This window comes from Petromyzon marinus, chromosome 74 (assembly GCF_048934315.1).
Source record: "Petromyzon marinus isolate PM22_M1 ecotype Great Lakes invasive population chromosome 74, UKy_Petmar_22M1.pri1.0, whole genome shotgun sequence".
NCBI classification, from domain to species: Eukaryota; Metazoa; Chordata; class Hyperoartia; order Petromyzontiformes; family Petromyzontidae; genus Petromyzon; species Petromyzon marinus.
Genome location: NC_133740.1, coordinates 7,246,947 through 7,262,023, shown reverse-complemented (window position 1 = coordinate 7,262,023; position 15,077 = coordinate 7,246,947). Strand labels below are relative to the sequence as shown.

The 15,077-nt window shown below is 55.1% G+C and overlaps 1 protein-coding gene across 1 annotated transcript; it reads left to right on the top strand.

The window, feature by feature from the left end:
* The first annotated feature begins 269 nt into the window (after nucleotides 1-269).
* LOC116938390 (V-type proton ATPase subunit G 1-like) lies at nucleotides 270-5,780 on the top strand. Its single transcript, XM_032945509.2, has 3 exons — nucleotides 270-425; nucleotides 4,300-4,400; nucleotides 5,171-5,780. Exons 1-3 carry the CDS (start codon nucleotides 344-346, stop codon nucleotides 5,345-5,347), a joined length of 360 nt encoding a protein of 119 aa, XP_032801400.1. The 5' UTR covers nucleotides 270-343; the 3' UTR covers nucleotides 5,348-5,780.
* The last annotated feature ends 9,297 nt before the right edge of the window (nucleotides 5,781-15,077 follow it).

The window sequence follows — 15,077 nt, the reverse complement described above, 5'->3', positions numbered from 1 at the left end:
GGTGAAATGTTAATAGTGATCTAAACGTGTTCAACGGTCATTTAAGAAACCCTAAAATGGTTTCAAATTAAATTTCGATTTAAAGCTTTCGTGACTGCAGGGATTCATATTCTTGGTTCTTTCGGTAAAGTCACGTAGAAGGGAAATAATAATAAAATAATAAAAACAATAACATTCTCACGTTTCGATTGAAACGCGTTTCAAATTAGCCCTTACCAACATGGCCGCCGACGCTTCGCGTGACGTCACCGCTTTCCCCGAGGGGGCCCCTCCCCCACTCGCCCTCCCCCCGTCACGTGATGTCTCTGGGGTGGTGGAGGCAGAGCAGCAGGAAGAAGCAGCAATGGCGAGTCAGTCCCACGGCATCCAGCAGCTGCTGCAGGCCGAGAAGCGAGCGGCGGAGAAGGTGTCCGAAGCTCGCAAGCGTGAGTGGGGGGTGTCTATGTAGGGGGGGTGTCTGTGCGGGGTGTCTATGTGGGGTGTCTATGTAGGGGGGGTGTCTGTGCGGGGTGTCTGTCTGTGTAGGGGGGGTGTCTGTGTGGGTGTCTGTGTGGGTGTCTGTCTGGGTGTCTGTGTGGGGTGGCTGTGTGGGGTGTCTGTGCGGGTGTTTGTCTGTGTAGGGTGTCTGTATGGGGTGTCTGTCTGGGTGTCTGTGTGGGGTGTCTGTGTGGGGTGTCTATGTAGGGTGTCTATGTAGGGGGGTGTCTGTGTGGGGTGTCTGTGTGGGGTGTCTGTGTGGGGTGTCTGTGTAGGGTGTCTGTGTAGGGTGTCTGTGTGGGGTGTCTGTGTGGGGTGTCTGTGTGGGGTGTCTGTGTAGGGTGTCTGTGTAGGGTGTCTGTGTGTGGTGTCTGTGTAGGGTGTCTGTGTAGGGTGTCTGTGTAGGGTGTCTGTGTAGGTGTCTGTCTGTGTAGGGTGTTTGTCTGTGTAGGGTGTCTGTCTGTGTAGGTGTCTGTCTGTGTGGGGTGTCTGTGTAGGGTGTCTGTGTGGGGTGTCTGTGTGTGGTGTCTGTGTGGGGTGTCTGTGTGGGGTGTCTGTGTGGGGTGTCTGTGTGGGGTGTCTGTGTGCGGTGTCTGTGTAGGGTGTCTGTGTGGGGTGTCTGTGTGGGGTGTCTGTGTAGGGTGTCTGTGTAGGTGTCTGTCTGTGTAGGGTGTTTGTTTGTGTAGGGTGTCTGTCTGTGTAGGTGTCTGTCTGTGTGGGGTGTCTGTGTGGGGTGTATGTGTGTGTGGTGTCTGTGTAGGGTGTCTGTGTAGGGTGTCTGTGTGGGGTGTCTGTGTGGGGTGTCTGTGTGGGGTGTCTGTGTGGGATGTCTGTGTGTGGTGTCTGTGTAGGGTGTCTGTGTGGGGTGTCTGTGTAGGGTGTCTTTGTGGGGTGTCTTTGTGGGGTGTCTGTGTGGGTGTCTGTGTGGGGTGTCTGTGTGGGGTGTCTGTGTGGGGTGTCTGTGTGGGTGTCTGTGTGGGGTGTCTGTGTGGGGTGTCTGTGTGGGGTGTCTGTATGGGGTGTCTGTGTGGGTGTCTGTGTGGGGTGTCTGTGTGGGGTGTCTGTGTAGGGTGTCTGTGTGGGGTGTCTGTGTAGGGTGTCTGTGTAGGGTGTCTGTGCGGGTGTCTGTGTAGGGTGTCTGTGCGGGTGTCTGTCTGTGTAGGGTGTCTGTGTGGGGTGTCTGTGTGGGGTGTCTCTGCGGGGTGTCTGTGCGGGGTGTCTGTGCGGGGTGTCTGTCTGTCTGTGTAGGGTGTCTGTGTGGGGTGTCTGTGTAGGGTGTCTGTGTAGGGTGTCTGTGTGGGGTGTCTGTGCGGGGTGTCTGTGCGGGGTGTCTGTCTGTCTGTGTGGGGTGTCTGTGTAGGGTGTCTATGTGGGTGCCTGTGTGGGTGTCTGTCTGTGTTGGGGTGTCTGTGCGGGGTGTCTGTCTGTCTGTGCGGGGTGTCTGTACGGCTCTGGGTGTCTGTCTGTGCGGGGTGTCTGTGTGGGGTGTCTCTGCGGGGTGTCTGTGTGGGGTGTCTGTGTGGGGTGTCTGTGTGGGGTGTCTGTGTAGGGTGTCTTTGTGTGGTGTCTGTATGGGGTGTCTGTGTGGGGTGTCTGTGTGGGGTGTCTGTGTGGGATGTCTGTGTGTGGTGTCTGTGTAGGGTGTCTGTGTGGGGTGTCTGTGTAGGGTGTCTTTGTGGGGTGTCTGTGTGGGTGTCTGTGTGGGGTGTCTGTGTGGGGTGTCTGTGTGGGTGTCTGTGTGGGGTATCTGTGTGGGGTGTCTGTGTAGGGTGTCTGTGTAGGGTGTCTGTGTAGGGTGTCTGTGCGGGTGTCTGTGTAGGGTGTCTGTGCGGGTGTCTGTCTGTGTAGGGTGTCTGTGTGGGGTGTCTGTGTGGGGTGTCTGTGCGGGGTGTCTGTGCGGGGTGTCTGTGCGGGTGTCTGTGTGGGGTGTCTGTGTAGGGTGTCTGTGTAGGGTGTCTGTGCGGGTGTCTGTCTGTGTAGGGTGTCTGTGTGGGGTGTCTGTGTGGGGTGTCTGTGTGGGTGTCTGTGTGGGGTATCTGTGTGGGGTGTCTGTGTGGGGTGTCTGTGTAGGGTGTCTGTGTAGGGTGTCTGTGCGGGTGTCTGTGTAGGGTGTCTGTGCGGGTGTCTGTCTGTGTGGGGTGTCTGTGCGGGGTGTCTGTGCGGGGTGTCTGTGCGGGTGTCTGTGTGGGGTGTCTGTGTAGGGTGTCTGTGTAGGGTGTCTGTGCGGGTGTCTGTCTGTGTAGGGTGTCTGTGTGGGGTGTCTGTGTGGGGTGTCTCTGCGGGGTGTCTGTGCGGGGTGTCTGTGCGGGGTGTCTGTGCGGGGTGTCTGTCTGTCTGTGTGGGGTGTCTGTCTGTCTGTGTGGGGTGTCTGTGTAGGGTGTCTGTGTGGGGTGTCTGTGTGGGGTGTCTGTGTAGGGTGTCTGTGTAGAGTGTCTGTGTAGGGTGTCTGTGTGGGGTGTCTGTGTAGGGTGTCTGTGTAGGGTGTCTGTGTGGGGTGTCTGTGTGGGGTGTCTGTGTAGGGTGTCTGTGTAGGGTGTCTGTGTGGGGTGTCTGTGCGGGGTGTCTGTGCGGGGTGTCTGTCTGTCTGTGTGGGGTGTCTGTGTAGGGTGTCTGTGTGGGGTGTTTGTGTAGGGTGTCTGTGTAGGGTGTCTGTGTAGGGTGTCTGTGTGGGGTGTCTGTGTGGGGTGTCTGTGTGGGGTGTCTGTGCGGGGTGTCTGTCTGTCTGTGTAGGGTGTCTGTGTAGGGTGTCTATGTGGGTGCCTGTGTGGGTGTCTGTCTGTGTGGGGTGTCTGTGCGGTGTGTCTGTGCGGGGTGTCTGTCTGTCTGTGCGGGGTGTCTGTGCGGGGTGTCTGTGTAGGGTGTCTGTGCGGGGTGTCTGTGCGGGGTGTCTGTGTGGGGTGTCTGTGCGGGGTGTCTGTACGGCTCTGGGTGTCTGTCTGTGTAGGGTGTCTGTGTGTGGTGTCTGTGTAGGGTGTCTGTGTGTGGTGTCTGTGTAGGGTGTCTGTGCGGGGTGTCTGTGCGGGGTGTCTGTGTGGGGTGTCTGTGCGGGGTGTCTGTACGGCTCTGGGTGTCTGTCTGTGTAGGGTGTCTGTGTAGGGTGTCTGTGCGGGGTATCTGTGTGGGGTGTCTGTGTGGGGTGTCTGTGTGGGTGTCTGTGTGGGGTGTCTGTGTAGGGTGTCTGTGTAGGGTGTCTGTGTGGGGTGTCTGTGCGGGGTGTCTGTACGGCTCTGGGTGTCTGTCTGTGTAGGGTGTCTGTGTAGGGTGTCTGTGCAGGATGTCTGTGCGGGGTGTCTGTCTGTGCGGGGTGTCTGTACGGCTCTGGGTGTCTGTCTGTGTAGGGTGTCTGTGTAGGGTGTCTGTGCGGGGTGTCTGTCTGTGCGGGGTGTCTGTGCGGGGTGTCTGTACGGCTCTGGGTGTCTGTGTGGGGTGTCTGTGCAGGATGTCTGTGCGGGGTGTCTGTCTGTGCGGGGTGTCTGTACGGTTCTGGGTGTCTGTCTGTGTAGGGTGTCTGTGTAGGGTGTCTGTGCGGGGTGTCTGTCTGTGCGGGGTGTCTGTGCGGGGTGTCTGTACGGCTCTGGGTGTCTCTGTGGGGTGTCTGTCTGTGCGGGGTGTCTGTACGGCTCTGGGTGTCTGTCTGTGTAGGGTGTCTGTGTAGGGTGTCTGTGCGGGGTGTCTGTACGGCTCTGGGTGTCTGTGTGGGGTGTCTGTCTGTGCGGGGTGTCTGTACGGCTCTGGGTGTCTGTGTGGGGTGTCTGTCTGTGCGGGGTGTCTGTCTGTGCGGGGTGTCTGTACGGCTCTGGGTGTCTGTGTGGGGTGTCTCAGGGAAGAACCAGCGGCTGAAGCTCGCCAAGAAGGAGGCACAGGCGGAGATCGACGAGTACAAGACGAAGCGTGAGGAGGAGTTCGCTCAGCGGCGCGACGCGGTGAGACCCCCGGCACGGCAACGTGGAGTGGGCGAGGCGGGGGGGGGGGGTTACAGACGGGGGCGGCTGCGGCCACTCCTACCGTGAACGCCAGATACGACAGGCGCTGTGTGAGTGGTGTGCTGTGTGTGAGTGAGTGGTGTGCTGTGTGGTGTGCTGTGTGTGAGTGGTGTGCTGTGTGTGAGTGGTGTGCTGTGTGTGAGTGAGTGGTGTGCTGTGTGAGTGTGAGTGGTGTGCTGTGAGTGAGTGGTGCGCTGTGTGTGTGAGTGGTGTGTGAGTGGTGTGTGAGAGGTGCGCTGTGTGTGAGTGGTGTGCTGTGTGTGTGTGTGAGTGGTGTGCTGTGTGTGTGTGTGAGTGGTGCGCTGTGTGTGAGTGGTGCGCTGTGTGTGTGTGTGAGTGGTGCGCTGTGTGTGAGTGGTGCGCTGTGTGTGTGTGTGAGTGGTGCGCTGTGTGTGAGTGGTGCGCTGTGTGTGTGTGTGAGTGGTGTGCTGTGTGTGAGTGTGAGTGGTGCGCTGTGTGTGAGTGGTGCGCTGTGTGTGAGTGGTGCGCTGTGTGTGTGTGAGTGGTGCGCTGTGTGTGAGTGTGAGTGGTGTGCTATGTGAGTGGGGCGCTGTGTGTGTGTGTGAGTGGTGTGCTATGTGAGTGGTGCGCTGTGTGAGTGGTGTCCTGTGTGTGCGCGAGTGAACGGTGCACCCCCTCTGTGCCGTGTGCTCCAGTGGGTTTATGTCGCCTCCACCCCCCCCCCCCCCCCCCGTGTCGTCTGCACGCAGGCCCTGGGCTCGCAGGGCGACGTGTCAGCGCGCGTGGACGAGGACACGGACCGGCGCCTCGTGGCGATGAAGGACGGCTTCGGCGACCGGCGGGACGCCGTCCTGGACAGCCTGCTGGCGCTCGTGTGCGACGTGCGCCCCCAGATCCACGAGAATTACCGCATCGCCAGCGCCTAGCCGCCCAACCGGCGCCACCGCATCGTCACCACCGCCGCCGCCGGCACCGCATCGTCACCACCGCCGCAGCATCGCCGCCATCACCGCCGCCGCCGGCACCACCGCAGCAGCATCGCTGAAACACACCGCCACTACCGCCTCACTGTAGTCACTCTCACTGCACTACCACCATCTCACTGTAACCGCGTTACACTGTAACCACGTTACCCTGTAACCACGTTACCGTGTAACCACGTTACAGTGTAACCACGTTACACTGTAACCACGTTACCGTGTAACCACGTTACAGTGTAACCACGTTACCGTGTAACCACGTTACCGTGTAACCACGTTACCGTGTAACCACGTTACAGTGTAACCACGTTACCCTGTAACCACGTTACAGTGTAACCACGTTACCCTGTAACCACGTTACAGTGTAACCACGTTACCGTGTAACCACGTTACCGTGTAGCCACGTTACAGTGTAACCACGTTACCGTGTAACCACGTTACCCTGTAACCACGTTACCCTGTAACCACGTTACAGTGTAACCACGTTACACTGTAACCACGTTACCGTGTAACCACGTTACACTGTAACCACGTTACCGTGTAACCACGTTACACTGTAACCACGTTACAGTGTAACCACGTTACCGTGTAACCACGTTACCCTGTAACCACGTTACACTGTAACCACGTTACCGTGTAACCACGTTACACTGTAACCACGTTACCGTGTAACCACGTTACCCTGTAACCACGTTACAGTGTAACCACGTTACAGTGTAACCACGTTACACTAACCACGTTACCGTGTAACCACGTTACAGTGTAACCACGTTACCGTGTAACCACGTTACACTGTAACCACGTTACCGTGTAACCACGTTACACTGTAACCACGTTACCGTGTAACCACGTTACACTGTAACCACGTTACAGTGTAACCACGTTACACTGTAACCACGTTACCGTGTAACCACGTTACACTGTAACCACGTTACCGTGTAACCACGTTACACTGTAACCACGTTACAGTGTAACCACGTTACACTGTAACCACGTTACCGTGTAACCACGTTACACTGTAACCACGTTACCGTGTAACCACGTTACCCTGTAACCACGTTACAGTGTAACCACGTTACCGTGTAACCACGTTACCGTGTAACCACGTTACACTGTAACCATGTTACCGTGTAACCGTGGTTACACTAACCACGTTGCCGTGTAACCACGTTACAGTGTAACCACGTTACACTGTAACCACGTTACCGTGTAACCACGTTACACTGTAATCACGTTACCGTGTAACCACGTTACACTGTAACCACGTTACCGTGTAACCACGTTACCCTGTAACCACGTTACAGTGTAACCACATTACCGTGTAACCACGTTACAGTGTAACCACGTTACCGTGTAACCACGTTACACTGTAACCATGTTACCGTGTAACTGTGGTTACACTGTAACCATGTTACCGTGTAACTGTGGTTACACTGTAACCACGTTGCCGTGTAACCACGTTACAGTGTAACCACGTTACACTGTAACCACGTTACCGTGTAACCACGTTACACTGTAACCACGTTACCGTGTAACCACATTACCGTGTAACCACGTTACCGTGTAGCCACGTTACAGTGTAACCACGTTACCGTGTAACCACGTTACCCTGTAACCACGTTACAGTGTAACCACGTTACACTGTATACACGTTACCGTGTAACCACGTTACACTGTAACCACGTTACCGTGTAACCACGTTACACTGCAACCACGTTACAGTGTAACCACGTTACCGTGTAACCACGTTACCCTGTAACCACGTTACACTGTAACCACGTTACCGTGTAACCACGTTACACTGTAACCACGTTACCGTGTAACCACGTTACCCTGTAACCACGTTACAGTGTAACCACGTTACAGTGTAACCACGTTACACTAACCACGTTACCGTGTAACCACGTTACCGTGTAACCACGTTACAGTGTAACCACGTTACCGTGTAACCACGTTACCGTGTAACCACGTTACACTGTAACAACGTTACCGTGTAACCACGTTACACTGTAACAACGTTACCGTGTAACCACGTTACACTGTAACCACGTTACAGTGTAACCACGTTACAGTGTAACCACGTTACACTGTAACCACGTTACCGTGTAACCACGTTACCCTGTAACCACGTTACAGTGTAACCACGTTACACTGTAACCACGTTACCGTGTAACCACGTTACAGTGTAACCACGTTACCGTGTAACCGCGTTACCGTGTAACCACGTTACACTGTAACCATGTTACCGTGTAACCGTGGTTACACTGTAACCACGTTGCCGTGTAACCACGTTACAGTGTAACCACGTTACACTGTAACCCCATTTATCGTGTAACCACACGCTTTACCACGTCACTGTGTAAGCAAGTGTTTAGGTCCATCATTTCCCTCCCCCGTGTAGCCTGGGGCAAGTGCCGTTCGTAGTGAGTAGCAGAAGCTTTGAAGGCTACCGGCATTGTGGCGCACGAGGGGGTGGGTGGCCAGCACCACGCCCGGCCGCCTTTGTCTCCCCAGTGGCGATGTTTACACACCGCACCAGGTACTCATTTGAGGCTGAGTCGACGTAGGGGAGGCCCAGGACCGGCTCAGATAATCGTCACTGGTGTTGGTCGTGAGCTGGAATCGAACCCGGGCCGCCGGGTTCGTAGCGCAGTGCGCTGACCGCGACACCACCACCACCACACCCCACCACCATCATCATCACCACACCCCACCACTACACACCACCACCACCACCACCACCACACCACCACCCAACCAACACACCACCACCACACCACCACCACACCACACCACCACACCACCACCACACCACCACCACGTTCTTCCACTTCGCGCTTCCTCCTCCTCCTCGAACCTCCTGCGGCCTCCACCGTGGCCCTGGAGCCCCGCAGGAGGCCACTGCCTTAACCACAACGCACCATTGCACTGCCGCCCAGGGGCCTTAACGCACCGCAGGGACCACCGCGGGGACACGCGGGGACACGCGGGGACACCGTGGGGACACTGGGCATCGTGTTTACACTCCCACCCACACAGGAGCCTTAACGCACGAGGGGGGGTGCCATGGGCAGGCGAGGGGGTACCCGGGCAGGCGAGGGGACACCAGCAGTGCACTATTGACAATCGCGCCTCCCCACTCACGCGTGTGGAGGGGGGACTACCAAACCGCGCGGCCGGAGAAGACTCCCGGGGTGGGGGGGGGGGGGGTACGTCGTGAGTGGAGGAAGTGGCCTTGAATCGCGTGGCGGTCTGGGAGTGGGGGGCTGGGGGGGCCTCGTGGGTGGGGGGGCGGTGTGGGTAGGGTGGGTGGATCAGTGTGGGTGGGTGGGGGCGGTGTGTGTGGGTGGGGGCGGTGTGGGTGGGCGGGTGGTGGGAACGCGTTCTGAGATGGGAGGAATTTGAGCGAGGTTCGCTCTCTCGTTGTGTTACTCAGTGGTGTCGTGTGTGTGTGGTTCCTCTGGTTCCAACGTTGCGTAGTTCCTCTGTGTGGTCCTTCTGGTTCCATTGTGTGGTCACTGTGTGGTTCCTTTGCGTGATTCCTCTGTGTGGTTCCGCTGGTTCCATTGTGTGGTCACTGTGTGGTTCCTTTGCGTGATTCCTCTGTGTGGTTCCTCTGTGTGGTCCTTCTGGTTCCATTGTGTGGTCACTGTGTGGTTCCTTTGCGTGATTCCTCTGTGTGGTTCCGCTGTGTGGTTCCACTGTGTGGTTCCGCTGTGTGGTTCCGCTGGTTCCATTGTGTGGTCACTGTGTGGTTCCTTTGCGTGATTCCTCTGTGTGGTCTTGCTGTGTGGTTCTGCTGGTTCCACTCTATAGTCACTCCGTGTCGTTCCACTGTGTTCCTCTGTAGTTTTGTTCCTCCGCGAGGTTCCCCTGTGTGGTCCCTCGAACCCTCCGTGCGGTTCCTCGCGTGTCGTGCAGCAGTAGATCGAGTGGCTAATTCTCTGTCGAGCTCGCACGCGCACACACGCACACGCACAGAGTGTTTTTGAGATTAAACTCTTCGATGATTCCTGATCCCACTGACGGCTTCGTTCCATCTTTCGTCCCGGCGTGAGACGCTCTGGTCACCGCTCACCGTCACAGCTTTCTCCTGCAGAGAGCTGAAGTGAAACTCCTCCCAGCCCGTGGTGAAACGAGAAGTGAAACTCCTCCCAGCCCGTGGTGAAACAAGAAGTGAAACTCCTCCCCCCATGGTCAAACGAGAAGTGAAACCCCTCTCCCCGTGGTGAAACGAGAAGTGAAACTCCTCCCCCCATGGTGAAACGAGAAGTGAAACTCCTCCTCCCATGGTGAAACTAGAAGTGAAACCCCTCCCCCCATGGTGAAACAAGAAGTGAAACCCCTCCCCCCATGGTGAAACTAGAAGTGAAATTCCTCCCCCCGTGGTGAAACGAGAAGTGAAACCCCTCCCCCCATGGTGAAACAAGAAGTGAAACCCCTCCCCTGTGGTGAAACTAGAAGTGAAACCCCTCCCCCCATGGTGAAACAAGAAGTGAAACCCCTCCCCCCATGGTGAAACAAGAAGTGAAACCCCTCCCCCCATGGTGAAACGAGAAGTGAAACCCCTCCCCCCATGGTGAAACAAGAAGTGAAACCCCTCCCCCCATGGTGAAACGAGAAGTGAAACTCCTCCCCCCATGGTGAAACTAGAAGTGAAACCCCTCCCCCCATGGTGAAACAAGAAGTGAAACTCCTCCCCCCATGGTGAACCGAGAAGTGAAACCCCTCCCCCCATGGTGAACCGAGAAGTGAAACCCCTCCCCCCATGGTGAAACAAGAAGTGAAACCCCTCCCCCCATGGTGAACCGAGAAGCGAAACCCCTCCCCCATGGTGAAACGAGAAGTGAAACCCCTCCCCCCATGGTGAAACGAGAAGTGAAACCCCTCCCCCCATGGTGAAACAAGAAGTGAACCCCTCCCCCCATGGTGAACTGAGAAGTGAAACCCCTCCCAGCCCGTGGTGAAACTAGAAGTGAAACCCCTCCCCCCATGGTGAAACGAGAAGTGAAACTCCTCCCAGCCCGTGGTGAAACGAGAAGTGAAACCCCTCCCCTGTGGTGAAACTAGAAGTGAAACTCCTCCCCCCATGGTGAAACGAGAAGTGAAACCCCTCCCCCCATGGTGAAACAAGAAGTGAAACCCCTCCCCTGTGGTGAAACTAGAAGTGAAACTCCTCCCCCCATGGTGAAACGAGAAGTGAAACTCCTCCCCCCATGGTGAAACGAGAAGTGAAACCCCTCCCCCCATGGTGAAACTAGAAGTGAAACTCCTCCCTCCATGGTGAAACAAGAAGTGAAACCCCTCCCCCCATGGTGAAACGAGAAGTGAAACTCCTCCCCCCATGGTGAAACGAGAAGTGAAACTCCTCCCCCCATGGTGAAACGAGAAGTGAAACCCCTCCCCTCTATGGTGAAACGAGAAGTGAAACTCCTCCCCCCCCCATGGTGAAACAAGAAGTGAAACCCCTCCCCCCGTGGTGAAACGAGAAGTGAAACTCCTCCCCCCATGGTGAAACGAGAAGTGAAACCCCTCCCCCCATGGTGAAACGAGAAGTGAAACCCCTCCCCCCATGGTGAAACAAGAAGTGAAACCCCTCCCCCCATGCTGAAACGAGAAGTGAAACCCCTCCCCCCATGGTGAAACAAGAAGTGAAACTCCTCCCCCCGTGGTGAAACAAGAAGTGAAACCCCTCCCCCCATGGTGAAACGAGAAGTTAAACCCCTCCCCCCATGGTGAAACGAGAAGTGAAACCCCTCCCCCAATGGTGAAACGAGAAGTGAAACTCCTCCCCCCCCCATGGTGAAACAAGAAGTGAAACCCCTCCCCCCATGGTGAAACTAGAAGTGAAACCCCTCCCCCCGTGGTGAAACTAGAAGTGAAACCCCTCCCACAATGGTGAAACGAGAAGTGAAACCCCTCCCCCCATTAGAAACGAGAAGTGAAACCCCTCCCCCCATGGTGAAACGAGAAGTGAAACCCCTCCCCCCATGGTGAAACGAGAAGTGAAACCCCTCCCCCAATGGTGAAACGAGAAGTGAAACCCCTCCCCCCATGGTGAAACAAGAAGTGAAACCCCTCCCCCCATGGTGAAACGAGAAGTGAAACTCCTCCCCCCCATGGTGAAACGAGAAGTGAAACCGCTCCCCCCATGGTGAAACAAGAAGTGAAACTCCTCCCACCCATGGTGAAACGAGAAGTGAAACCCCTCCCCCCATGGTGAAACGAGAAGTGAAACCCCTCCCCCCATAGTGAAACAAGAAGTGAAACCCCTCCCCCCATGGTGAAACGAGAAGTGAAACCCCTCCCCCCATGGTGAAACGAGAAGTGAAACCCCCCCGTGGTGAAACAAGAAGTGAAACCCCTCCCCCCATGGTGAAACGAGAAGTGAAACCCCTCCCCCCATGGTGAAACGAGAAGTGAAACCCCTCCCCCCATGGTGAAACGAGAAGTGAAACCCCTCCCCCCATGGTGAAACAAGAAGTGAAACCCCTCCCCCCATGGTGAAACGAGAAGTGAAACCCCTCCCCCCATGGTGAAACAAGAAGTGAAACCCCTCCCCCCATGGTGAAACGAGAAGTGAAACCCCTCCCCCCATGGTGAAACGAGAAGTGAAACCCCTCCCCCCATGGTGAAACGAGAAGTGAAACCCCTCCCCCCATGGTGAAACAAGAAGTGAAACTCCTCCCCCCATGGTGAAACGAGAAGTGAAACCGCTCCCCCCATGGTGAAACAAGAAGTGAAACTCCTCCCCACATGGTGAAACTAGAAGTGAAACCCCTCCCCCCATGGTGAAACGAGAAGTGAAACCCCTCCCCCCATGGTGAAACGAGAAGTGAAACCCCTCCCCCCATGGTGAAACGAGAAGTGAAACCCCTCCCCCCATGGTGAAACGAGAAGTGAAACCCCTCCCCCCATGGTGAAACGAGAAGTGAAACCCCGCCCCCCATGGTGAAACGAGAAGTGAAACCCCTCCCCCCATGGTGAAACGAGAAGTGAAACCCCTCCCCCCGTGGTGAAACAAGAAGTGAAACTCCTCCCCCCGTGGTGAAACGAGAAGTGAAACTCCTCCCCCCATGGTGAAACGAGAAGTGAAACTCCTCCCCCCGTGGTGAAACGAGAAGTGAAACTCCTCCCACCATGGTGAAACGAGAAGTGAAACCCCTCCCCCCATGGTGAAACGAGAAGTGAAACCCCTCCCCCCATGGTGAAACGAGAAGTGAAACCCCTCCCCTCTATGGTGAAACAAGAAGTGAAACCCCTCCCCCCATGGTGAAACGAGAAGTGAAACCCCTCTCCCCATAGTGAAACAAGAAGTGAAACCCCTCCCCCCATGGTGAAACGAGAAGTGAAACTCCTCCCCCCATGGTGAAACGAGAAGTGAAACCCCTCCCCCCATGGTGAAACGAGAAGTGAAACCCCTCCCCCCATGGTGAAACGAGAAGTGAAACCCCTCCCCCCGTGGTGAAACAAGAAGTGAAACTCCTCCCCCCGTGGTGAAACGAGAAGTGAAACTCCTCCCCCCATGGTGAAACGAGAAGTGAAACTCCTCCCCCCGTGGTGAAACGAGAAGTGAAACTCCTCCCCCCATGGTGAAACGAGAAGTGAAACCCCTCCCCCCATGGTGAAACGAGAAGTGAAACCCCTCCCCCCGTGGTGAAACGAGAAGTGAAACCCCTCCCCCCATGGTGAAACGAGAAGTGAAACCCCTCCCTCCATGGTGAAACGAGAAGTGAAACTCCTCCCCCCATGGTGAAACAAGAAGTGAAACCCCTCCCCCCATGGTGAAACAAGAAGTGAAACCCCTCCCCCCATGGTGAAACTAGAAGTGAAACCCCTCCCCCCATGGTGAAACGAGAAGTGAAACCCCTCCCCCCATGGTGAAACTAGAAGTGAAACTCCTCCCCCCATGGTGAAATGAGAAGTGAAACTCCCTCCCCCCATGGTGAAACGAGAAGTGAAACTCCTCCCCCCATGGTGAAACGAGAAGTGAAACTCCTCCCCCCATGGTGAAACAAGAAGTGAAACCCCTCCCTCCATGGTGAAACGAGAAGTGAAACCCCTCCCCCCATGGTGAAACGAGAAGTGAAACCCCTCCCCCCATGGTGAAACAAGAAGTGAAACCCCTCTATGGTGAAACGAGAAGTGAAATTCCTCCCCCCATGGTGAAACGAGAATTGAAACTCCTCCCCCCATGGTGAAACGAGAAGTGAAACCCCTCCCCCCGTGGTGAAACGAGAAGTGAAACTCCTCCCTCCATGGTGAAACTAGAAGTGAAACTCCTCCCCCCATGGTGAAACAAGAAGTGAACCCCTCCCCCTATGGTGAAACGAGAAGTGAAACCCCTCCCCCCATGGTGAAACGAGAAGTGAAACTCCTCCCTCCATGGTGAAACTAGAAGTGAAACCCCTCCCCCCCATGGTGAAACAAGAAGTGAAACTCCTCCCTCCATGGTGAAACTAGAAGTGAAACTCCTCCCCCCATGGTGAAACAAGAAGTGAAACTCCTCCCGCCGTGGTGAGATGAGAAGTGAAACTCCTCCCCCCATAGTTAAACAAGAAGTGAAACCCCTCCCCCCATGGTGAAACGAGAATTTACGCAGTTACTTTGAAGCGAAGATGGGTTCCCAATCATTCCTGCTATTTGCTGCCGCTGCCAATAAGTCACAGGGACAAACGTTTCGACCCTGGTTCCCCCCCCCCCCCCCAACGGACAACAGCATCATTATATTCTTGGTTCTTTCGGTAAAGTCACCACGTAGAAGGGAAACAATAAAATAATTAAAATATAAAACAATACAATTCTCACGACGTCTCGACTGCAACACAAGCAATCATCATCGGGTGTGAAAACCACAGCAAGTAAATTTGAAAAATTTAAAAAAAAATTCTTGCTGTGGTTTTCACACCTGATGATGATGATTGCTTGTGTTGCAGTCGAAACGTCGTGATAATTTTATTGTTTTGCATTTGTATTATTTTATTGTTTCCCTTCTACATGGTGACTTTACTGAAAGAACCAAGAATATGAATCCCTGCAGTCACGAAAGCTATAAATCAAAATTTAACAGGATCATTATTATCACGTTGCTGTTTTGTCAAGATGCAAAAAAATCCAACCAACATCAACGTGCCGATTCGACCAAATTCATCTGAAGGAAAACTTTTGGGGAGACGGTCGTCAATTTGTACCCAAATGTGATACATGTCATCACTCTCGGACAATTCGAACTGTAGAGGGTTACCGTATTTCTTAACTAGCGCGCTTCACACAGATAACTTGGGCCAGGGATTGTACGCAGGTAACTTGGGCCAGGGATTGCACGCAGGTAACTTGGGCCAGGGATTGCACGCAGATAACTTGGGCCAGAGATGACACGCAGATAACTTGGGCCAGGGATTGCACGCAGACAACTTGGGCCAGGGATGACACGCAGATAACTTGGGCCAGGGATTGCATGCAGATAACTTGGGCCAGGGATGACACCCAGATAACTTGGGCCAGGGATTGCACGCAGATAACTTGGGCCAGGGATTGCACGCAGACAACTTGGGCCAGGGATGACACGCAGATAACTTGGGCCAGGGATTGCACGCAGGTAACTTGGGCCAGGGATTACACGCAGATAACTTGGGCCAGGGATTGCACGCAGATAACTTGGGCCAGGGATTGAACG